This window comes from Vulpes lagopus, chromosome 9 (assembly GCF_018345385.1).
Source record: "Vulpes lagopus strain Blue_001 chromosome 9, ASM1834538v1, whole genome shotgun sequence".
In the NCBI taxonomy this organism is placed as follows: Eukaryota; Metazoa; Chordata; class Mammalia; order Carnivora; family Canidae; genus Vulpes; species Vulpes lagopus.
Genome location: NC_054832.1, coordinates 77,374,321 through 77,398,991, shown reverse-complemented (window position 1 = coordinate 77,398,991; position 24,671 = coordinate 77,374,321). Strand labels below are relative to the sequence as shown.

Genomic DNA, 24,671 nt, shown 5'->3' with positions numbered 1-24,671 from the left:
AGATGTTTTATTCTTTAATGCATTTACTTGGTTTTTCAATTATTGTTTTCAAACCTCTCAACTCTGCAATATCAAAAGAGAATTTTTATGCACTTATTTCATTTTTATGCTCTTATTTCAAAGCCCCTAATGTCTGATTCAAAACAAAAACAAAAACAAAACAAAAAAACAACAACAACAAAAAAAAATAAATAAAAAACCACCTTTGGACTCAAACCATTCAAATATCAGGAGAAATTTTACATACAAAAAAAAAATGTTGAAAAAATAGGGGTTAGTTTTATCCTGTCCTTTAAACATAGTTCCAACACTCTGGTCTTGAGGGAGGAGTTACTGAGTTGGCCTTCAGAAATTGTTATTTCAACAGTGTTTTTCTCTAGACAGATCCCAGCGAGAGTTCCCCGGGAAACATGATAAATAAAATATTTCCCTATTATATTTCATGGGGAAATATCATAATTTTCCCCATGTGCAAATAAGGATCTACTGCATTTATTTTATTTCCTTCCATATGTTTCCCTTACTTATTTTTCATTTTTTCATATCTCATTTGGTCAATTAGATTAAGAATTACTATAATGTTTTTGTCAGTTTATTTTATTCTGTTAATTATGTTGTATGTGCTTTCATACAAAGGAATCTAATTTTAATTAAAGATTTGTGGATGATTCCTTTTCCATCATGCACATGCACACTCTGATTTTTTTGTGCAAGTAAAGTTCACTTAGCATATCAAAGGGTCTGTGCTTGGTCACCACCATAGAACAACTTAGCTAGTTAATGGAAATACATAATTATCTGGTATTTGGAACTCTAAATAAGAATTTCTACAATGGACAGCATGCTACACATTGAAAAGAATGCCTATTTAAGGCATTTCCAATCTTTATATGAAAACAAAAACTCTCAAAATCAACTGTTATTAATTACTAGATACACAGTGAAATTCTAAACTGGTAGATACTTTTTTTTTTTTTTTAAATTCATGAAAGACACAGAGAGATAGAGAGAGAGAGGCAGAGACACAGGCAGAGGGAGAAGCAGGCTCCATGCAGGGAGCCTGATGCGAGACTCAATCCTGGGACTCCAGGATCATGCCCTGGGCTGAAGGCAGACGCTAAACCACTGAGCCACCCAAGGATCCCTGGTAGATAAGTTTTTTGGGAGCCCTATCTGCTGAGTGGAGAAATCCATGAGTTTATTTAAATTATAGCTGTTGTCTATTAACATGTTATTCATGGCATATATTGTTTCCTAATTAAAAGCTGTATTTTTATTTTTTGCAATTAAAAAGCACAATATATGATTTTCTCTTTTTAGGGGGGAGCAGAACATAATATTCCAGTTGTCATTTCAAAAATCTCCAAGGAGCAAAGAGGTAAAGTGTTAAGAGAATTACATGGTAACTATTCCTTTGTAAGCCGTTCTTACTGGAGAATTGGTCAGTAAGAATTAGTATGTGATTGACCAGCTCCAGGATCCCCATGACCAGAGAGTAAGTGGCCAAGTCAGATTGCTGAGTCCGTCCGTTTATTACTCCAGAGAAACGTTTCTCTCACAGGAAAGCATAGATGAAAGATGAGAGCGTGTGACTATGTATAAATTAGGGACTGCATAGCTAATTAATTGTTTCATTAAACAAGCAAACATATAGACAAATTTAATGATAACAAATAAGGCAGTTCCTGAAACACACATTTTTTTCATTTCTTATATGCAGTTTAACTTAATCTGCCATGATATTTCATCCAAAGATGTAAAACAACTGTTTCAATGACTGAAATCAGTAAGATAATCTAATGTTTAAAAAGAAACTCAGAGTTGATCTCGTAGCTGATGTATTAATGTCTAGATAGAAACTTTCTCACAGATACTTTAATATTATAAGTACATGAGAAACTTTTGTCGTCCATCAAGAAGAGTAACAACTTTTGGGCAACTGTAAGATTTGAAGTGATATGATTAAATGGAAATAGGTGTTCCAATATTTGGGCAGAATCATACAATTGCTTTTGCATTCCTATTACTTGTGGATCTTTTAAGATGCTATCTGTATAAAACATTTAATATTTCCCTTGTATCAATTTTTATTTTACCTAATTATAAAACCCTTTCATCTGTATGAAGAAAATAGTCAATGCATAATCATTGCCTTTCTTCCTTCACAGCGGAACTTTCAGGACTGCTTTTTATAGGAGACGCAATTCTACAGGTATACGTTTTACCCTTATTTTCTATGTGCAACCAAAACATAAATTCAATTCACAGTATGCCACATGAAACCATAATTTTCTTTTCACTGCAGATAAATGGAATCAATGTGAGAAAATGCAGACATGAAGAAGTGGTGAGTTTTCTTTGCTTTTTCTTAATATCATTATTTTCCCCATGCGCAAATAGGGATCTACTGCGTTGCTAAACACTGTTCAACTCACTCCTTAGGTAGACGTGACATTGGTCCAGTGTGCTAATCAGATTTTCAGATGATCTCTTCATTGCTGCCCGCATGTGTGTTTTATATTAGAAACAGGTCTGTGAGTAGTAAGTATCCAGGACAAAATGTAATTCAAAAAAATACTTTGACTGGCAGGGATTAATAGAAGAACTGGAGAAAACATAATAAGCCACCCTCAATGTCCACTAAATATATCTCTAGGTGAAATACACCTCTAACTCCTTGCAAATGTTTAAAAGCATATAAATAATATGAGGTGCCTGGGGGCTCAATTCATTAAACATCTGCATTCAGTTCAGGTCATGATCCCAAAGTCTGGGATTGGAGCCCCATGTTGGGCTCCCTGCTCAGCAGGGAGTCTTCTTCTTCCTCCCCCTCTGCCGCTCCCCCTTCTTGTGCTCTCTCTCTCTCTCTCAAATAAATAAAATCTGAAAAAAATGAATAAAATCTTATAGATAATAGAATTTTTGTTTGCAAAGTCTTACCCAGTAGCAGAGTCAACTGGAAGAGCATAGAAAGTGTGTGTGTATGAAAGATAGAAAGAGAAAGAGAAAGAGAAAGAGAAAGAGAAAGAGAAAGAGAAAGAGAAAGAGAAAGAGAAAGAGACAAAATTTAAAGGAGTTTAATCTCAAGGCATCCTGAATTAGCACTGGGCAGAATGGTCATCAATTTTGTGTTCCTGCGTTGTTGTGTCTGTATGTATGTATGCATGTATGTATTTTTGGGTGTCGATAAATATGCAGATCTGAAGGCCCAGCTTCATATGTTCTGATTCAGTCAGTTTAGGTGGGCCCAGGAATTCGGATTTTAACAATCAGGCCCAAATGGTTCCATTGTGGGTGGCCTATAAACCACACTTTGGGAGAAGGTGGAAAGTGGAAGGGCTTCCGATGGGGATGGTTAGAAGACATAAAACGTGGTACTAAAAGAATAGGACCGCGTTAGGCATTTGGGAAACATTTGTCATGGTTGATTCAATAAGATTTATAGAGCCTTCCGTGAATTTCCGTAGTGGCTCACATAAGAAGGGATAGAGGAGAAATTATGTCTAAAAGTTTATGCTCAAGGATTGCATTTGAATACATTGCTCCTCTGTTAAAAGCTTTTTAGGGAAAACTATTCTGATACGTTTGTGTATTTCAGTCCTCAACAAGGCACCTGTGAAGTGTCCGTGAGAAACCACAGTTCCCCAAGCAGTGATGCAGGAGGGTTCTCAGTCTTGCATGCTTGGACTAACTGATCCAGTTTGTTAGTATTCATCACTTGTCTTGTTCTTCTCCAAAATCTTACTTGGGTTACTGTGTTGCCACTCTGTGGCGAGCATCCTATAAAATATGTGTTTCAAGCCTTGAGTGTACTGCAAATATGTACAGAAAAATCGGTGTTTTAGAACAGGTTTTAGAAAAACGAGAGAACAGCACAGAGCACGGCAGATTCGGTCACGGTCACAAATGTTAAAGATAGCCGTGTAAGCAGAGATATGTTTAACTCTAGTCTTTTCTCAAAAACGTAAGTTGATTTTAAACTCAATTGTACGGAAAGCAAAAATAAGTGCATTCTCTATCAAAAGCACGTGCTGTTAGGTGGAGTTGTGCTTGCAGCTTGGCCCCTCGGAGGCAGACAGACAGCATGCTGACCCGAGCTGTGCTCTGGTTTTGATTAGACAGATTAGTGTGGCATGAAAGATTAGCTTGTGCTAGTAATGCCACTTCCTAGTGCTGTTCGTTCTGCTTCAAAGAAAAGGAATTTAGGATTGTAATGCAAATCATGTGGCTCTTCATGATACACTTATTTTTTCAAGAGGCTTAACATCATCAGCTTTGAATTATGGGCACTAACATTCTTAAATTCCAGTCTTCCACTTCCCAACAGTGATTAGATGCTTTTGTCTTCATTGCTAATTACCTAAGCAACTAGACTGACTTGTACCTCAGTGGGGCTGAGATCTTAATTAAGTGTTTAAGAATGTACTTAAATGGGCAGGAAAAGGCACAACAAGCTTAGAGGATGTCGATGGTTTTCAAACAGCATGCTGATGTCCCACGTTGATCAGTATTCCGGATCGGTGATTCACACAGAGTTCCAAACCCAGAAACAAATTGAGGAGGTCGGACAGTATGTTGTGGGTGCAAGGAACTTTCCTCTAATTCATCTACATTACTCATTGACATCGCTAGAAATTTTGTATTGGTCCCTGATTAGCTTCACTCTTAGGCTGCCTTTCACAATATAGCTGCACCTTCTGTGTCAGAGTTACAAGGCTTACTCTATGTAGGGGGGGAATCCCACGGTATCTGCTATGGGTACCCAATAGAACTGTTAAGGAATTATTTAGCCTAATGCCTCGAATTAGATTGCTGAAGCATCTGTGTCTGTGTGTTTCTCATGTTACTAGAGTGGACATAAAATAAGTCTGTTCTGGGCTGCACTTGTACCATGCAAGGGATAAAGAAGATTGCTGAAGGGGAGAATCTTCCAAAGTTTCCTCATGCCAAGTGTTGCTTGGCATGTGAGGCGGTGGGAAGGTAGCAGGGCACCCAGCTGAGAGGGCTTTCCCACATGTGAGGGCTTTCCCACTCACAGACAATTGTACACAAGTCCTAGCTGGACCATTTATTAACATTGTAATTTCAGACAAATGAGCTTACTTGTTCTGTCCCTCTCTTATTCATCTATAAAAACAAATTATTAATTACCTGTATAAAGATCAAATGGTAGTAATGTATATGAAACTCCTAGCACAGAGCTGACAATTAAGACAAATGAGGTGTTATTTTGTGCCATCAAATACTATTGCTTCACATTTGACACTCATCTCCCTGTTTACTCCCAGTGCTTACTACCTGTGTCAGTACTGGTCAGTGTCTTGTTGAGATCCATCTTGCCCCTTAGAGCTTCCATACACAGAGGGTCCTAATGCACACCTGTCTGCACCTCAAGCTCCTTCTACCACACCCAGTTGGAAGTTGAAGTGGATACCCATGCCTGGAGGGACAGAGATATTTGAAAATGAGGGTTCCTTGTTCATTGTAGTAGGTGTTTCTTTTGTTTTTGATGTGAATTGCTGTTTTGTAGTCTATGACTTCTACTCTGGAGATACCAAAAGTCCCTGATGTACCTTTTTTTTTTTTTTTCAAGGAAACCTAGATCCATTACCACTGTTGATATTAAGATTGATTATGTTATTGTTCACCTTACCACTGAACCCTAGACACATTAAATTGATTGTCATCTATCTATCATCTATCACCTATCTATCATCTATCTATCTATCTATCTATCTATCTATCTATCTATCTATCTATCATCTATCTATCATCATCATCTATCTATCTATTTTATTAACAGGTAAACTGATCATATCAAAATCTGAGTACCAACTATATGAAATACATTGAGATGGAAACTTTTTTGAGAAAGAATATACAAATAACTTTGTCTCTAAATTTATTGCTAGGAGGATGTCATTTCTGTGGAGTTTATTAAAAGACCATATAAAAATTATTAGGAAAGGGCATGTTGACTTATCCCAGTCTTCAAAATATAACAGTGCTCTATTTATGCTCACTAGAAATAAAAGGACATAAGATCTAGCTATAGTAGAAAAAAATGCACCTTGAGTCTATAATCAAGATAGTTGGAAATGAGACTCTATTAGTAGAATTGAAATTTCCATCTAATAAGACTTTCAAAATAGAATAACTCATCACTAGGCAAAGCCAAATGCATGGATAGAGGATTCCAGAGGTTTCCTTCTAAATTATTTCTGCTTTCATGTTTGAGATTTATGGGTTCTAAAAAAGAGGCTCATTTGCCTTTTGTTTTCATGGTTTTACTGATAGAAAATATTAGATAATTAGAAATGTAAATAACTATCTCATTCTGAATTTTTAATTTTTAACCTAACTCTGAAAAGCTGTGTAATTCTTCTAAAAGGAGAATGAATATCTCAAATTATTCAAGTTAAAATGATATATGCAATCAATATAAACAAATTTTGATAAAACTAATATGTTATTTAATAGAATTTTAATTGTTCTGCTATACTTAATTCAAAATTTCCATTGGAATAAGATGAATATTTTTTTAAACTTAGATTAATCAGAAAATAACTTTAAAGGGTTTATATCCTATTATCTGAAAATAAAGCACTAATTTATACATTGGAATAGTTTACGAGGTTTTGAGTTACCAAGAAACATATGTAGGATGTGATTTGGGAACACACATCATTTTACACCATGGCAAAAAATATTGAAATGTCACAAGAGTTACAAATAATGTTTTACCTAACTGCTAATAATTTTTAATTTGTTCTCAGTTTGGAAATGGGTTTTGAGGTCTAACTTATTAATGATTTCCTTAAGAATTCTAATCATGGTGGACTCTTTTTCTTTGAGTTAACTACCACCAAGGAAAGCCATATGAGAAATAATTACACTTTTAATATTTCCCGCTGATTTTAGAAATGTTTAATGCAAAGACAAAAAAGTGCAAAATATTGTTTATGCTATGTTTGATTTTGGAAAGAAATAAAATACCAGGAACCTGCCTTGTCTACATATTTAGCTTTTTATTAGAACTGTTTGGAGTTCCTTCTCTGCTAAACCCACAGGTCTGTCTCCTCATTGGGTATAAATATAGATAGCACAGGCCACACTTTAATTAGATGCATGCACTTCACTCTTGGCTACTGAGTCTCAACAAATCCTTATTTGCTATCTAACATAGCTCAAAGACCCAATTTCGCTGCTACGCTAATAATGAGACAAAGCCACCCCCGAGAAATCAATTCCTTAGTGGGGGGTCCCAGCCAATTTTTATCTAGAGGAATGGACATCTCTATGACCAATACATAGCAGCAGGCACAAGGAGACCTGTCATCCTAGGGGGCAAAGTGACTCTTGGGGTAGGAATAAACATGTTGATTGTCCCTCTTCATCTTCTGCAAAGACTCTTTGTAGTCATTACCACTCTCCAGGTTAGAACAATGAGGGTAGATGTGTGTTATAGAGCTCATACACTTTTCACAAAACTGACATTAATTTTCAAAATGATTAAAATCACCCAAGTGGAGGTACTGGGTGGTTCAGTCAGTTAAGTGTCTGCCTTCGGCTCAGGTCATGATGCCAGGGTCCCAGATTTGAAACACATCCATGTTAATATCTTTTTCAGCTAAAAAGTTCAATTATTTTAAAAGAACACAGACTTTGTTAAGCCTGTAGAACTATAGAAGGCAAATAGTGAACTCTAGTGGATCTAACTATGGGCCTTAGTTAATAATAATGTATTGATATGGGCTTATCAATTGTAACAAATTAATACACTGGTGTAGGATCTTAATAATAGAGGATACTCTGTGCGAGAGAAGATGGGGAGGGAACTTTTTGCATAATTTTTCTATAAACTTTAAAGCATTCTAATGCTATTCTTTTCTAAAAAGTAAAGTCCAGGGATGCCTGGGTGGCTCAGTGGTTCAACATCTGCCTTTAGCTCAGAGCGTGATCCTGTAGTCTCAGGACTGCGTCCCCCACCGGGCTCCCTTCATAGAGCCTGCTTCTCCCTCTGCCTCTGTTCTGCCTCGCTCTCTCTCTGTGTCTCTCATGAATAAATACATAAATAAATCTTTAAAAAAAAGTAAAGACCATTAAAATTGAATAAAAAGGAAAAAACCCACCTCACACACATTTCTGTGCTTTTGTGAGTGAATAGATATATGCCAAAATCATGGCATTTATAAATTAGGCATAAACAAAAATCATGAAAATTGGGAAGTGATACTGAGAGTAGTCATAATTACTCAGATTAGTCTTTCTTTTTTGGGGGTATCCATTACTCCTATGGCCTTAGCCTGTGTCCCAGGAGAAAGCTTATTAGATTCAGGGAAAAAAACCCTGAAGAAAAATGTTTTGGAGAAAATGACTAAAATATCAGAGTGTGAGGAATTATGCCTTGCTGTCTCCAAGAAAATGTCTCTCAGAACACTCCCTACCACTATGTGATAAAGGAAGTGGTACCCAGTGGAAGCAGCCACTGTGTCCGGCAGAAGCAGTAATGTCATCCGTGTCTGCCATAGGAAGAGAGTTTAACAGAAGTGAACAAAGGAGAAAGAAAGATGGAGCACTGGACAAATGGAAAGACTAATTTGTAAGCACATGGACACTCAGAATCATTAGGGGATAAATATTAGGGGATAAATAATTTTTATTTATTTCTGCAATTTTAGGGGGGTAAAAAATAAATGAGTCTAGAGTCATGCATCCATCTATTACTCTCCAAGTGGGCAGCTCTTACCAAGGGCCTTCTGGAGTTCTATGTTCTGAAGTAATTCTGAGACATCTCAGGATGCTGCAAGCTACTCCTGAAGGTCATTGGGGCAATACCCATGATTCTCCGGATCAGAGATTGGAGTTAGAAAGGGAAAAACCCAAGATCTAGTTAAAGATCCAAATACCTGTGGTCACCTGGATAGGAAATGACTCTGGGTAATGTTAAAGCAGAAAGATATCCTATTATACATGTGTTTACTTTTAAGACCTAAAACAGCTGCTATAGATACCATCACACCTTTACTCAATAGTTACAGTTTTGTGTATATAAACAAACTCCTAAAACACTTGCTCTGGTTCCTAGTTTGGGATATTGAAATAGCCTAGAAAAAAAGTGTATTTGACCCGTTCAGGATTATTTATCAAAAGACAAATCTGCTCTGGTCTGAATGTCTGTGTCTCTCCAGACTTCATATGTTGAAATTCTAATGCCAGTGTGATAGCACTGGGAGGTGATTAGGTCATGACTGTGGAGCCCTCGTGAACAGGATTAGTGTGACCTTATAAAAGAGGCCGGACGAGCTACCTACCCACTTCCCTCATGTGAGAATATAAGAAGTCTACACCCCTGGAAAGGGCCTTTGCCTGACCATATTGGCGCACTGATATCGGACTTCCAGTCTCCAGACTGCAAGAAATAAATTTCTTATGTTGGAAGCTACCCAGTCTATGATACTTTGTTATAGCAGGTGGAACAAACAAGACATCTTCCCACGTGGTATATGTGCGATGTTAAGCAGAGATTTGGAGTTAAAGGAAATGTTTTTACTTTTCCCCTCCTGAAACTTTTTTTTTAAGATTTTTATTTATTTATTCATGATAGACATGGGACGGTGGGGTGCAGAGACACAGGCAGAGGGAGAAGCAGGCTCCATGCCGGGAGCCCGGTGCAGGCCTCGATCCGTGACTCCAGAATCACACTCTAGGCCAAAGGCAGGTGCCAAACCGCTGAGCCACCCAGGGATCCCCTGAATCTCTTTTTAATGAAAATAAACAGAGTCAATCGGTAACTTTTTTGAAAATGGAAAGCAGATTTTCATTCATGGAAACTATCCTAGGTGGTCTGACAAAGCTGAAGCCAAAGCCAATGTTTAGCAAGCATTCACATCGCAGAACTGAGGAATCAGAGCGAAAAAGGTGTTCAGCTAAAAACAGGAGTTGAATTAAAATTCACCAAGAGTGAGTATTTGGCTCCAGGCCTAGCAGAAGGCATAGGGGAGGTTCAGCACCACGATAAAGTAAGAGACCTGCTCTGAACAGCAAGTTTCTCTGCTTTTCTCCTTCTTTAACTCTTAGAACACTGGCATAGAGGTGGTTTTTGTTTTGTTTTGTTTTGTTTTTTGTTTTTACCACTAAGAGGGGAGGTGAAATTTATAGTGAGATTGATCTAAGAGAAATAACCCACCAATAATACGTTTGGGCTCTTCTACTGCAGACTGAGTTCCCACCAGAAACTCCACAGGAGAGCCCAGTAGTGGAAAAACCATGTGACCTCTACCCAAAGCTGTCAATTTGCTTTTCAGTGCCTCACGCTTAAATATTGACCTATGCTAAAGGATTACCAGTATGGGAAGGAAATTATCCATATCAAGACAACAGTTAAAGCAGAGACAAAAAAAAAAAAAGGAAGGAAGGAAAAAGACAATGCAATAGTTGAGGAAAAAAGTGGGAGTACTCAATACTACAGTATTTTCAGAGAAGGCAGAAACTATTACATGCATTTTTTAAAAGTCATCATTATATGTAAAAAGAACATGTGGAGAAGAAAAGAAGATATTCAAACTTTGTTTATAATATTGGAAAAAACCATAGAATGTGGAAGGATTACAAAATAAAGTTGAGAAACTGGTCAAAAAGGAATGAAATAACAAATAAGTAGGCAATAAGACAGAAAAGAATATTAGAGATAGCCCATTCAGGAATTCTAACATCAGAACAATAGAATTTAAGTATTTTCCCAAGAAAATACTTGGGATAAAGGGATCAGCTATTATCTAAGGAATGTCACAAGAAAGGTATCCAGGTTTGATGTATATGCTTTCAAATATAAATGAAATGGCAGACAAAAAAAGAAAAAGAAAAAGAAGGATGTCTACATATCTATGCTTGCTATATAGTAGCATAATACTATGATTTAGCTAGCATTTCCCTAATGGCTAAGAATTTTGAACATTTTTTATGTGCTTATGATATTCCTTTATATTGTTGATTAATTGGGTTATTTGACTTATCCATTTTGAAGTTTATTTTATACATTCTGGCTGCAAGTCAAATATATAATTTGCAAATATTATTCCCAGTCTTGGCTTGTCTCTTCAATTTCTTAATTGTATCTTTTGAAGCTCAAAGTTTTTGATTGTCATGAAGTTCATTTTATGAATATTTTAACTTTATCACTTGATCACAGCTTTTGCTGTCTTATCTAATAATTCTAAGAGTTGGAAGATCTGTTGCTTTGTTTTCTTCTGAGGGTTTTATAGTTTTAACTGTTACACTTAAGTCTATCATCAAATTTCAGTTAATTTTTGTATATGGTATGAGTTAAGGTAATATGGGTATCTGATTGTCCCAGCCAATTTGCTTTGGCACGTTTGTTACAATGAATTGTGCTAAATTTAAGAGTTTATTTTTAGATACTTCTGTTCCATTAATCTGTGTATGCTTAGGCCAATATCACACCATTGATTATTGTAACTTTGCGGTAAGTCTTGCAAATGAAAAATTTAAGTCTTCAAACTTTATTCTTTTCGTATTTGATTTTTTATTTTCATTTTATTTTTTATTTTCTTATATTTGAGTTTTCAGAAAACTTTGTTAGAACAGTTTTAGAAAAAAAATTGTAAAGATAGTTTTGAGTGTTGTAATATACACTAGACCTAGTATTCCCTGTTACTAATATTGAATTATTATACATTTCTGATGATTAATAAATATTGATACATTTTTATTAATGAAAGTCTAAATAACACCCTATTCATATTTCCTTAGTTTTTACCTAATATGGTTTTTTCCCTTCCCAGATCCCTTCCAGAACACATGTTGCATATAGTAGTTTGTCTTAGACTCCTCTTGGCTCTTATATTTTCTAGGGTTCCTTTTTTGATAACTTTACCAGTTTTAAGGAGTACTGGTGAGATGTTTTGTAGAATATATCTCAATTGGGCTTTTTTCTGATTTATTCCTTGTCATTAGACTGGTTTCTGTGTGTTGGAGAGGAAGACCATAGAGGCAAAGTGCATCATCTTATCAAGTGTTTATGCTATCAACATCATTTTATTAGCATTAATATTAATTTTGATCACTTTGCTGAGATAGAGTTTGTCAAATTTCTCCACTAAAAGTTTTTTTTTTTTTTTTTTTTTTTCGTATTCTTTCCATACTGGGCTCTTTGGAAGGAGTACACTATGGAGAGACCACACTTAATGTGGAATATACTTCACCTCCACAGCAGTACGTTGTCTACTTACATTCTTTAGAATTCTACTATATGTGAGATCTGTCTATACATCTTAGTTTATTTGTTTATTCAATCATATCAATAAATCAGTATAGACTTGTGGATATTTATTTTATGCTTTGGATTATAAACCAATGCTGCTTTACCTTTTTTTTTGCTCATGTGATTCTAGCATTTAGCCCTTAGGAGATATTTCAGTTGGTTTCAGTGTGGCTTTCAAATATTCCCTAATTTTTTTTAAGCATTTCTTCTTTTTTGACACTAAAATATGTTTCAAACTCATCCTGTATATTTCCTGCCAATCTAATAATCAGCCATTTCTCCTAGAGGCCCTGCTTCCCTTTATTAGAGAATATATTAGAAACCAAAATCTGAGTCCTAGGTGTGCTCATTGAGGGCGGAGTAGAAGTACCTTCTAGATACATTCAGCTGATGAAACAAGGAAATATATGAGTGTGTGCAGACTTGTTCATACACCCAAATGCATCCATACACATTCCTATATATAATCATTTGTGTCTGTATTAAGCCGAATGTGAGTTTATGTGGCTGCCTCCAAGCTAATCCATTATCATATGCATGATTCAGCCCACTCTCGTGCTTCTCTGTAACCTCCCACTTCAATAAATGTCTACATCATCTGCCATCCATTGGTTAAGTGCTCAAATCCAGGACACATATACAGCAATATCAGAATTGTTAATCCATTCCCCAGTGGGAAAGACTTTATTAAGTAGAATAGAGTTTATGTACAGTTCTTTTGTTTTGTTTGTTTTGCCTTCAGTCTTACAGATTTTGTTTATTTCCAAAGTTACAGAACTTAGTACCACTACCACATCCCCTTCAGTGAAGTTGTTTCAAACATTCATAATAAAATTAGACTTTTGTCACATTCTGTATTACATCATAATATCCCCCCCCCCCAGTCTCCTAAATGATTAAAAAAAAGAGATTTGTACACGTTAAGCATTAAGGTTCTCTCCCTTTTTGGCTGTAAATTCTATGAGTTTTGACAAATACAGAGTATCATGTATGACCATTATGATGCCATATAGGATAGTTTCACTTTCCAAAAAAAATCCTCTTCATCTGTTCCTTTCCTACTTCTTCCATGCCAGGATTATCTGGAAATGATCATTTTACTGTCTTTATAGTTTTGCCTTTACAAGAACGTTACATAATTGGATCTGAGAGAATATAGCCTTTTTAGATTGGTTTGTTTCATTTAGCAATGTGCATTTATGAATAACCCATGTCTTTCCATGGCCTGATAGTTCATTTCTTTCTGAGCACTGAATGATATTCCATTGGTTATATGATGGAAGAGTAAACAACTGCACGACAGTTTGTTTATCCATCCACCTACTGAAGGACATCATGCTTGCTTCTGGTTCTTGGTAATTATAAATAAAGCTACTGTAAATATTTGCATACAGGTTTTTGTGTGGACATAAATTTTCAAATCATGGACATTAATCTAGGCCTACAATTACTGATTACAGAGTAAGACTATATTCAGTTTGTATGAAACGGCCAAACTGTCTTCCAAAAAGGCTGTGCCATTTTATACATCCACCAGTAATGAAGAAGTGTTGCCAGTGTTGTATATTCTCACCAGCAACTGGTATTGTCAGTTTTTTTGGTTATAATCCATGTTAACAAGTGTGTAGTAGTTTCTCATTGTTATTTTAATCTACAGTTCCTTAGTGACAAAGGATATTGACCACTTTTTTCATATGCTTATTTGCCTTCTTTGTATTTTCTTTGGTGATATGTCTGTTTGTACAGTTTGCCCCCTTTTTAATTGAGTTAGGAGTTTTCTTATTGTTGAGAGTTAAGTTCCTGGTATGTATTGGAGATAATTATTTGTATATGTTGTATACAGCAACAAACTTTTTTTTTTTTCAAATATTTCTTTTAAAAATGTTTTCTCCCTGTTTGTGAGTTGCCTTTTCATTTTCTTAAAAGTAAATTTTTCAGAAAAGAGGTTTGTCATTTTAATAAAGTCCAATGCATCAATTTTTTCTTTCATGAATTGTGCTTTTGGTGTTGCATTTAAAAACTCATCACCAAAAAAATAATTAATTAATTAATTAATTAAAAAAACCTCATCACCAGAGACACCTGAGTGGTTCAGCTAGTTAAGCATCCACTTTTGGCTCAAGTCATGATCACAGAGTTGTGGGATTGAGCCTCCTGTCAGACTTCCTGCTCAGCAGGGAACCTGCTTCTCCCTCTCTCACTCCTCCTACTTGTGCTCCCTCTCCCTCTGTGTCAAATAAATAAAAACAAAAAAAATTAAAAACTCATCACCAAACCCAAGATCATTGGGTAATGTCCTTTGCTTTCTTCTAAATATTTTATACTATTCAATTTTACATTTAGTTTTATGATTAATTTTGAATTACTTTTTGTGAAAAGCGTAAGGTTTGTTTCTAAGTTATTATTACCATTATTTTTTGCATATGGATTTTTGATTGTTATAGCACATTTGTCAAATGACTGAATTTTCATTGTATTACCTTTACTCCGTTGTTGATCAGTTGACTGTACTTGTGTGAGGCTATTTCTGGTCTTATTTTCTTCTGTTAATCAATAATGTGTGTTCTTTTGCCAATAGCATGTTGCCTTGATTATTGCAGCTTTATGGTAAGTCTTGAAATCAGGAAGAACATGTCTCCTAACTGTTGTTCTTCCTCAGTATTCTATTGACACTTCTAAATCTTGCTTTTCCATATAAACTTTAGAATTACTTTTAGGTTTTTTTTTTCCAGTTTTTATTTAAATCCCAGTGAGTTAACATACAGTGTAATATTAGTTTCAGGTGCACAATATAGTGATTCAACAATTCCATACAACAACTTAGTGTTTATCACAAGTTCAATGCTTAATCCCCATCACTTCTTCTTTGTGGCATATTGTACTAGCTGGACTTTCAATATGATTTGAATAAACATTTTGGAGAAAATATGTCCTTGCCTTGTTTCTGGTCTCAATGAGAAGGATTTTAGCTTCCTACAATTAAATATGTGTTAGCTGTGGGGGTTTTTTGTAGATGCTCTTTATCAAGTTGAGGAAGTTTCCCTGTATTCCTGCTTTGCCAAGAATTTTAATCACGGATATATGTCGGGTTCTTTCAAATGCTTTTTCTGCATCAATTGATATGACCTTAGTATTTTTGTTGTTTAGCCTTTTGATGTGGTAGATGACACTGATTGAATTAAAAATGTTAAATCATCCTTGCTTACATGGAATAAATCCAATTTGGTGTGATATATAATTCATTTTATAGATTGTTGGGTTTGATGTGCTAAAATTTTTTTGGAGATCATGGTGTTAATGAGATATACTGGTCTTAATTTTTTTTCTATAATGTTTTTTAAGATCATTTTTGATATTAAGATGACTTCAGAAATGTTTCTCCTGCCTCTATTTCTAGATAGGATTATAGAAGATTGTTACCATTTCTTCATTAAATATGATAGAACTCAACAGGGAAACTGTCTTGGTTGGGTCCTTTTTATCTTTTTTTTTTTTGTCATGTTATTAGTATTGGTTCAATTTCTTTGATATAGGACATTTCAGAATACCTATTTTTCCTTTTGTGAGTTTTAGTAGTTGTGTCTTTCAAAGAATTGATCCATACCTTCCAAGTTATCCAAATTGTGAGCATAGAGTTGTTCAGAGTATTCCATTATTAACCTTTTGTTTTAAAGTCCATAGGATGAATAGAGATGACCCTCTTTTATTTCTGATATCGGTAATTTATATCTTCTCTCTTTATTTCTTGATTAGTCTTGGTTAGTCTGGTAGTCTGGTTTATCAATTTTATTAATCATTGTTCAGATTTATTTAATCATTATTCATGTTTCAAAGAACAAGTGTTTTGTTTCATTGATTTTTCTCTGTTGCCTTTGTTTTCCATTTCATTGATTTCCTCTAATTTTTATTGTTTGTTTTCTTTGCGCATTAGGCTTTGTTGCTCTACTTTTGTAGTTTCCTATAGTGGAAGATTATAGCATTGATTTTAATCTTATTTTTTAATTTATGCATTTGATGGTATACATTTCTCTCTAAACATTCCTTTCCAGCTCTTTCTGTTAGTGATTTCCCCCTTAAAGTCCTTGTCCTTGGGGACATACTTTGTATGATTTCTTTTCCTTTTAAATTTTCTTTTCTGAGCTAGAATTTGGTCTGTCTTTATGAATTTTCCATGTGAGCCTGGGAAGAATACACATTTTACTTTTTTGGATGGAGTATTCTGTGGAACTCTACTGTGTGAATCAGACTGCTAGTGTTGTTTAGTTCAATAATACCATTGCAGAACTGCTACCTGCTTGAACTATTATTTCTTAAAAGAGTGCTATTGAAGTCTACAACCATCATAATGGACATATCTATTTTTTCTTCAGTTCATCAGTACTTACCTCACATATTTTCATATTCTGTTAGATTATTTAGTATTACTAAATATTCTCAGATTCTACTACTTTATTTTTATTCAATTCCCTTTTAACCTGGAGAAATTATTTTGGTTCTGAGGTTGGCTCTGTGTGTGATTCATAAGTTCCTCCAGCTATCTTTGATTAGTGTTAGCAAGGTACATTTTTCTCTAAGTCTTCAACTTAATCATATTGATATATTAAATTTTTGGTAGAATTTAGAGTTAGATCTTTTATATCTCCTTGATAATCTCTCTTTTATTAGATAAATTTAGACCATTCAAATATAAAATTATTATTGATAAAACTGAATCAATATCTATCGTGTTTATAAATCTATTCTATTTATATAGCATTTGTTCTGTTTCTGCTCACTTCATTTCCAATTTTATTGTTACTTCCTCCAATATATATTTTTAATTAATCTACATAATTTATCTTCAAATAGCCCTATTTTGTTTCGTATATAATTCAGGTACTTTACTACAAAATATTCCTAATTCATCCCTCTCATCTATTATACATGGCTGTCATTCATATTACTTATGTATAACCTTCAATAACCCCATACATTGTTACTATTACTTTTTTCTTATCTTGATCTGAATTTCTGAAGTATTACTTTCCTAATCCTTAAAAAAAATTTATGTATCATTTTTTTTCAGTTCAGAGCTTTGCGTAAGGCATTCTCTATTGTGTATATGTTAAAGTTTTACTTCTTGGTAAGATGTTTCCCTTACTCTTTGGCTTATTTCAGGATTTCTTCTTTGTCTTTGACTTTCTACAGTTTGATTTCCTGGAGTCAGTACCCAAGAAAAATAACATATCCACACAAATGCTTGTACACAAATGCTTATAGCAGCATAATTTATAGTAGCCAGAAAGCAGAAACAACAAACACAGCAACTGATAAATGGAAGAACAAAATGTATATCTACATAATTGAACGTTGACAATAAAAAAGATAAAAGTACTGATACAGGGTACAATATGGATGAATCTTCAAAATGTACTAAGTAAAAAAAGCTACTCACAAAAAACCACACATTATTGTATTATCTATCTCATTTAAATGAAAAGTCCAGAAAGGCAAATCCAAGGAGACAGAAAATAGATTAGTGGTTGCCTAGGCCTAGGGAGAGGGGATGATAAATGAATGTTAATGGGTACAGGGTTTCTTTTTAGGTTGACAAAAAATGTTCTAAAGTTATATAGTGATAAAAGTTACACAATTCTAATTATGTATACTAAAAACTACTGAGTTGGATGCTTCAAACATGTGAATTTCATGTTGTATAAATAATTTATCAATTATGATATTAGACAAAAATGAAAATACATTTGTAGAAGTCATTCAGTATGATTTAAATGTTATTTTAATTTTTACTTGATATAACTTAATACATAAATTCCATGATAAAATAAAAGGCAAATACAGAAAACCACATAAAACAAATACATAGCTTAGTAATTTATTATAAAACAAATAACCTTTAAATTATTACTATGCTAAGAAATTGAATTTTTCTAACACCCAGAAGCCCCACTGTACATTCCATCTTAAGTATAGGCTTCCAATGAAACCACTAGGTTAAATTTTGTATCGATCACTTACTTGGGTGATTTTTATTAAATCCCTACACAATATTGTTTTGTTTTGCATATTTTTTCAGAACTTTCTATGTAGTTTAAGTTTTAATTCCCAGACTTTCTCTGGAGTCATCATCTGAAATTTTGTTTTATTGTTTATGATAAAGGAATAGATATTTTACACAAGAAATTTATATAATCTCTCTACTTTATGTTTTGGAAATATATCACAATTGTAGTTACAGTTACATTACATTTTAATAAAACCTTTTATTTTGGGATAACTGTAGATTCACATGAGTTATAGTAAGAAATACAGAGAGATCTTGTGTACACTTTATTCAGTTCCTCTAAGAATAACATCTCGTAAAACTATAGTACAGCATCACAACCAGGATGTTGACATTGGTATAATCAAGATTTAGTGATGATCTTCATCACTAAAGGGACCCTCAATTTCCCCATTTATAGCCACACCTACTTCCCTCCTGCCCTCACACTCTACTGAAAACCTGGCAGCAACTAATCTGCTTTCCATATTTATAATTTTGCCATTTCAGCAATATTGCATAAGTGTTATCATAAAGTTTAACCTTTGGGAGTTGCTTTTTTCACCTAGTGGATATCTCTGGAGATTCATCCAGGGCATGAAGATTTATACTTATGCAAAAACCATGCATGAATGTTTATAGCAGATGTAGTACTAACTGCCGCAAACCGAAAACATCCAGATATTTTTTGACAATAATGGTTAAACTGTAGTACATCCATACTATAGTCTAATACTCAGAAAATGAGTGAACTATTCACGTAGTCTATATGGCTATATGACTTTAACATCTATTCAGGAACTGTAGTAGTATTCACATCTTACATGTAGTAGTATTACCTGTAGTCTAAACAGGTAGATGTTTGTCATTTCTAATTAATTAACATTAATGCACAACCTTTCTTCAGTTTTTTTTTTTGAATTTTTAAAAGTAACCAAATATTTAGCACAATAGGTTTTTTGAAGTAAAGAAATATAAGTGAGAAAAATTATGCAGGTACATCTTCTATTAACTTTTGGAACATTAATTGGCAAGACTCCTCACTGGAATTTGGCCAGCATGATTTTTGATGGTTTATAAATATTTAAAAGGTAAATCCTAAGGAAGTGGTTAATATTACACAAATGTTTCTATTACTTGTCTTATGATTATTCAATGATTTGAAAATAACCAATAAAAGAATGTGAGAAATTATAATAAAAACAAATTAAGTTTTTCATCTATTGTTGCATTTTATATATTTTTATATATTTGTAAGTATATTTATATATATTTATATATATATATTTTATATATTTTAAATGGATATGTATTTTATATATGTATTTTATAGATATAAAGTCTACATATTTTATGTATACATATGAATATAAAATATATTTCAATAAATATGCATACATGTGGTATATGTATTATATATTCATATATGTGTATTTTATGTGTGTATATATACTAGTTATGCTACAAGCTTATCCCACAATATAATGATATGTTATTTTGTCTTTAGTGTAAGTCTTCTTGTTGAGTCTGAGTCTGAGCTTGTCAAAAATAGAGATATTTATTACATTTTTCCATTTAACTTTTCTAAATGTTTACTAAGAAGGATAGAAAACAAAATTTCAGATAATCATTGTTTTGTTCATTAGGGATTTTTTCAGAGAGATACTGTAGAGTTGTACTAAATCATATATGTGCTTGAAATGTGTATTTATTGGCTTTTATTTTTCTTGGATATATATATATATAACCATTTCTTCTCTTTCTCAAAGTTAACTACAGTCTATTTATAAATCGATAATTTAACATGAGAAAATAATTTAAAAGTACTATTGTACATCTGGAACTAATATTAAACCACACTTTAACTAACTGAAATTTAAATAAAAACTTAAAAAATAAAAAAATAAAGCGTATTACACATATAGTAGAATTTTTAGAAGCAGCTTGCATAAAAATATACATATCTGGTCTAAATTAACTTCCAAAAATAAAATATAAAGATTTAAAAGAGATGAACTGAAGTGTTCAGAATGTGGATATGGTATTATAGATGGTATTTATATTCTATTTTGTGAATTTTTATAATTTATAAATTTTCAGAAAAGAACATGTAGAAATAATCAAATAATTATTTATTTTACAATAACAAGTTACTTAGGCATTTAACATAATAGTATGAGCTAAACCATGCATCAGGTAATGTCATTATCTCAAGTATATGGAAGTTATAATTATTTCATTCTACATTGAGAAAAGTAAGACTAAAAAACATAAGAGTAATTGGCTGAAATTTTAGTCAAAGTGGCAAAATTAAGTCAAATCCAATCCTACTTCCAAAGTTTATGGTCAGTGGGCTACAGAAAATACAATTGTGCATAAGATTCAGTAAATACATGTTTTGAAGAATATGATTACTATAAATTCCAGTGATAAGTCTCTCCTATGTGGTCATTATATTCCATGTGAAACCACAATATCACTATAATTTTGAGACTAAGTGTTCCATTGTGAATAACAAAGACCTACTTATTTATCTTCGAACTAAGGGAGGTATATAAATGTAAGAGATAAAGATTTTATATTGATAAAGATAAAGATATAGAAAAAGATTAGGATATTTTGCTTTAATTATTGAGAGATCTTAACTTGGGTCTTCAAGAAAAATTTAGATTTAAATTATTCTTAATTATTTAAACTGTATATCATTGCTTATTAGTGTGTACACATGTGTAAAGAAGTTTTTGCCAGTAAATATTATTCCAGTCAATTCCAACTTGGTGCTCCCACATAGATCAAATGCACATTTCACACTTAACACAGCCAGCTAGAAGTCTGAATTAACTAAAATCTGAGAGGAGAGAACACTACAAGTTTACTTGTTTTCCTCATTGCCATAAATGATACGATTTAGTTATTAAATCTAAAGGCAAGGGCAGCCTGGGTGGCTCAGTAGTTTAGTGCCGCCTTCAGCCCAGAGCGTGATCCGGAGACCCTGGATCGAGTCCCACATTGGGCTCCCTGCATGGAGCCTGCTTCTCCCTCTGCTTGTGTCTCTGCCTCTCTGTCTCTGTCTCTGTCATGAATAAATAAATAAAATCTTTAAAATAAATAAATAAATAAATAAATAAATAATAAATAAATAAATAAATCTAAAAGCAAGATACACAGCCACAACTCCTTTCTTTTTTATCACACTTTTCAGCTGTGGACCATTCCCAACAAAATATGAATATGTCCTCTCCTGTCAGTGAGTAATCATCTCCAAGTCTATGACACTATCATCTTTGCCTAGACTACCACAGTGGTCTCTGACTTCATTGTGTAACTGCCTACACCATGACCAACTCACCACATAGTAGCCATCATATCACCTATGCTGGAAAATGTTCAGTGGTTTCCCAGCACATGTAGAATGAAAGAAAACTCTTTATCAGCCTAATGACCTACATGCCTGCCTCTCCAAACTTACCTGGTACCAGTTGCCTGCTAGCCCACCATGTACCAGCCCCCACAAGCTCCTGTACTTTCTAGTTGGTTTCTCCCACACCAGGCTCGCACTCACCTTGGAGCCTTTGCCCTTGTCATCTCTACCTGCAGTTTTCTCCTCTGATATCGATTCTTGCCATTCAGAGCTCAGACTATAATTATCCTGATCAGAGACCTTCCCTGATAAGTGACTCTCATTGATTTTGACTCTTTCCCTCTACATTTATAGAAATCATTTACCATTTTGGGTTGCCTAGCATCACACCAATGTTCCCTACAAGGGTAATATACCAAGACAATTGGGAAATTGAGTTATGGCTAGAATAACAACAACAACAACAAAAATAATAGAGGGAGTATATGTTCCATCACTTTATTCTCTGGAAAGTAAAATGTAAGCCAATGGACTGCTTTTGACCAAATTTGATGAGAACAATTTTAACTTAGAGTTCAACATTTAATAAATCATCACTATGACACTGCTTTGTGATTGAGGTATGGTCAAGACTCTAGTAAAAAGGTGTAAATTTCTTTATATCAGCCCTGGTAGAAACATCTTAATCAAACCACCATTTTAAAATCACACTGTGTGTGTTCATGTGGAGACACCTTGTTCCTTCCCACCAGAAAACGTTTCTCTACGCATTGCTTCAATTCTGTGAACTGGTATCCTTCCAACATGCTTATTTTCTATGTTTTTTAAAAAACTATCATCTATTGTGTGCAACAAACGAAACAAAATAGACAACAACAAGATACCACTATACACCTATTAGAATAGCAGAATTCAAAAATCAACATTATGAAATGCTGGTGGTGATGTGAAGCAACAGGAATTCTCATTCATTGCAGGTGAAAATGCAAAATGATAAAACCACAGTGGAATACAGTTTGACAGTTTGTTACAAAAGCTAAATATCATCTCATACAATCCAGCATCCACACACATAGGTATTTACCCAAGAAAAATGAAACATGTTCACACAAAAATATATACAGGGATTTTCAGTGAAGATTTATGCATAATTACTAAAAACTAGAGCCAATCAACATGCCCTTCAACATATGAATGGATAAACAAACTGTATTACAACCATGAAATGGAATACTTTTCGGTGATAGAAAGTAATGATTGTCTCAACTGATATAGAAAAAGCATTTGACAGAATTCAATCCCAACATTATCACACTTAGTACCAAAAGACTGAAAGACTTAAAGCTTTTTGCTAAGTTGAGGAATAATATAAGAAACTACTTCCACCACTTTTACTCAATATAGTACTGAAATTATTAGCCAGTGCAATTAGGCAAAAAAAAAAAAAAAAAAAAAAAAAAAGAAAGAAAAGAAAAAAAAAAAAGACATTCAAATTGGAAAGGGTGAAATAAAATTATCTCTCTTCACAGATGAGATAATTTTATATGTAGAAAATCTTAAAGAATCCATTTAAAAATGTTAAAGCTAATAAACACAGCACAGCAACTGGATGAAAATCAATACACAAAAATCAGTTGCATTTTTATACAGTAAAATGAATAACTGACACAAATTAAGAAAATAATTCCATCTATATTAACATAAAAAAACTTTAGGAAAAAAACAAAGGAACAGTATGGTAAATAAAGTCAATGTATTGTAATAGCATTTTATGGTGACGATTAGTAGGTAATCAGAAGTTTGTTGTGTTAATAAAAAAATTATTTGTCTCCTGTAGCATTTGAAATGGATTTCCTAAAGCTCATTTGAGGGGTTGGAATTCTTGTTTGTTTGCTTGCTTTTCCCGTTCAACTTTTCTCCACTTACTACGAGCCCTTGATGATTTATTTAGAAAACATCCGAAGAGAATTTGGTTTCACATGGCAGAAGATTTGTCCTGGCTTCATTGGAACACATGGAGACCCCTTTCCTGTGTTTTCACAGATAACTCTTGTCTTAAATCTAGTCCCAGTGTGGCTCCTGGGCCCCACTTACATCATCCTCTTCAGTTGTTCTCAGTATCAGACTGGCTGTGAGTTTCTGCAAAAACTAGTCTACATATGGCCTCCTTCCTCTGTTGAGATTTTCGCCAAAATCCTTAATTAGATTCCCCTTTTCAAAACACCTAAAATAGTTTCTATTTGACTAGACCCTGGCAATTGCAAATATTTATCTATATTTCAAGTTTTCCTGGGGTCTTTATGAAAACTGTTGTATTTTTCATCATGGAAGTTCAATAAATGTTTGTTGATTAGGATAATAAATCGGATGATGAAAGGTTATAAATATAGATCAGTAACTATGGAGGTGAAAATCTAATAAGACCTTAATTCAAGGAAAGAATCTTCCTTGAGATCTTTTACAACATGAACAAATTTAACTTTTAGCCCAACCCTTAGTCGAGTGTGTGCTGTCACCCTTGGAATGGATACAGCTATTTTCAGTTCACTGACATGAGAGATCTTGAAATATACAGGAGATAAATATGTCTAAATCCATTTCATAGTTGGAACTGTAATTTGTGGTTTACTTAAGTGTATTTACTATTTACCTGGAAAGCTGCACAGGCGAATTAATACGTTCCTGACATACAGCATCATAAGAAAATCCGAGAAAATTAATAGAAACAAACTGCCAGTTAGCATTAAAATAATTAGATGAAATATACTCTTTTGACATGAAAATGTTAATGGCATCAGGCTTCTAGAAAACATTTACAAGATCAAAGTGTTCTTTTCACTCTGACCCAATATTGAAGATTGGTTAAAAAAATATTTACATTCTTTGCAAAATTATATTTTGATGGCCAGTTATAGAATATTTTATATGGTCTAATATAAATATAAATAATTTCACAACATAAATCAGCCTATATTTAACAGTATAAA

At 33.6% G+C, this 24,671-nt stretch overlaps 1 protein-coding gene across 4 annotated transcripts in view; it reads left to right on the top strand.

The window, feature by feature from the left end:
• SNTG1 (syntrophin gamma 1) overlaps positions 1-24,671 on the top strand; it is a 791,929-nt gene that overhangs the window by 557,779 nt on the left and 209,479 nt on the right. For all 4 annotated transcript variants that reach the window (XM_041768508.1, XM_041768507.1, XM_041768509.1 and 1 more), the window contains 3 exons: positions 1,321-1,378; positions 2,169-2,212; positions 2,306-2,347. In XM_041768508.1, the coding sequence (XP_041624442.1) occupies positions 1,321-1,378; positions 2,169-2,212; positions 2,306-2,347 (144 nt within the window). The remainder of the gene's footprint in view (positions 1-1,320; positions 1,379-2,168; positions 2,213-2,305; positions 2,348-24,671) is intronic.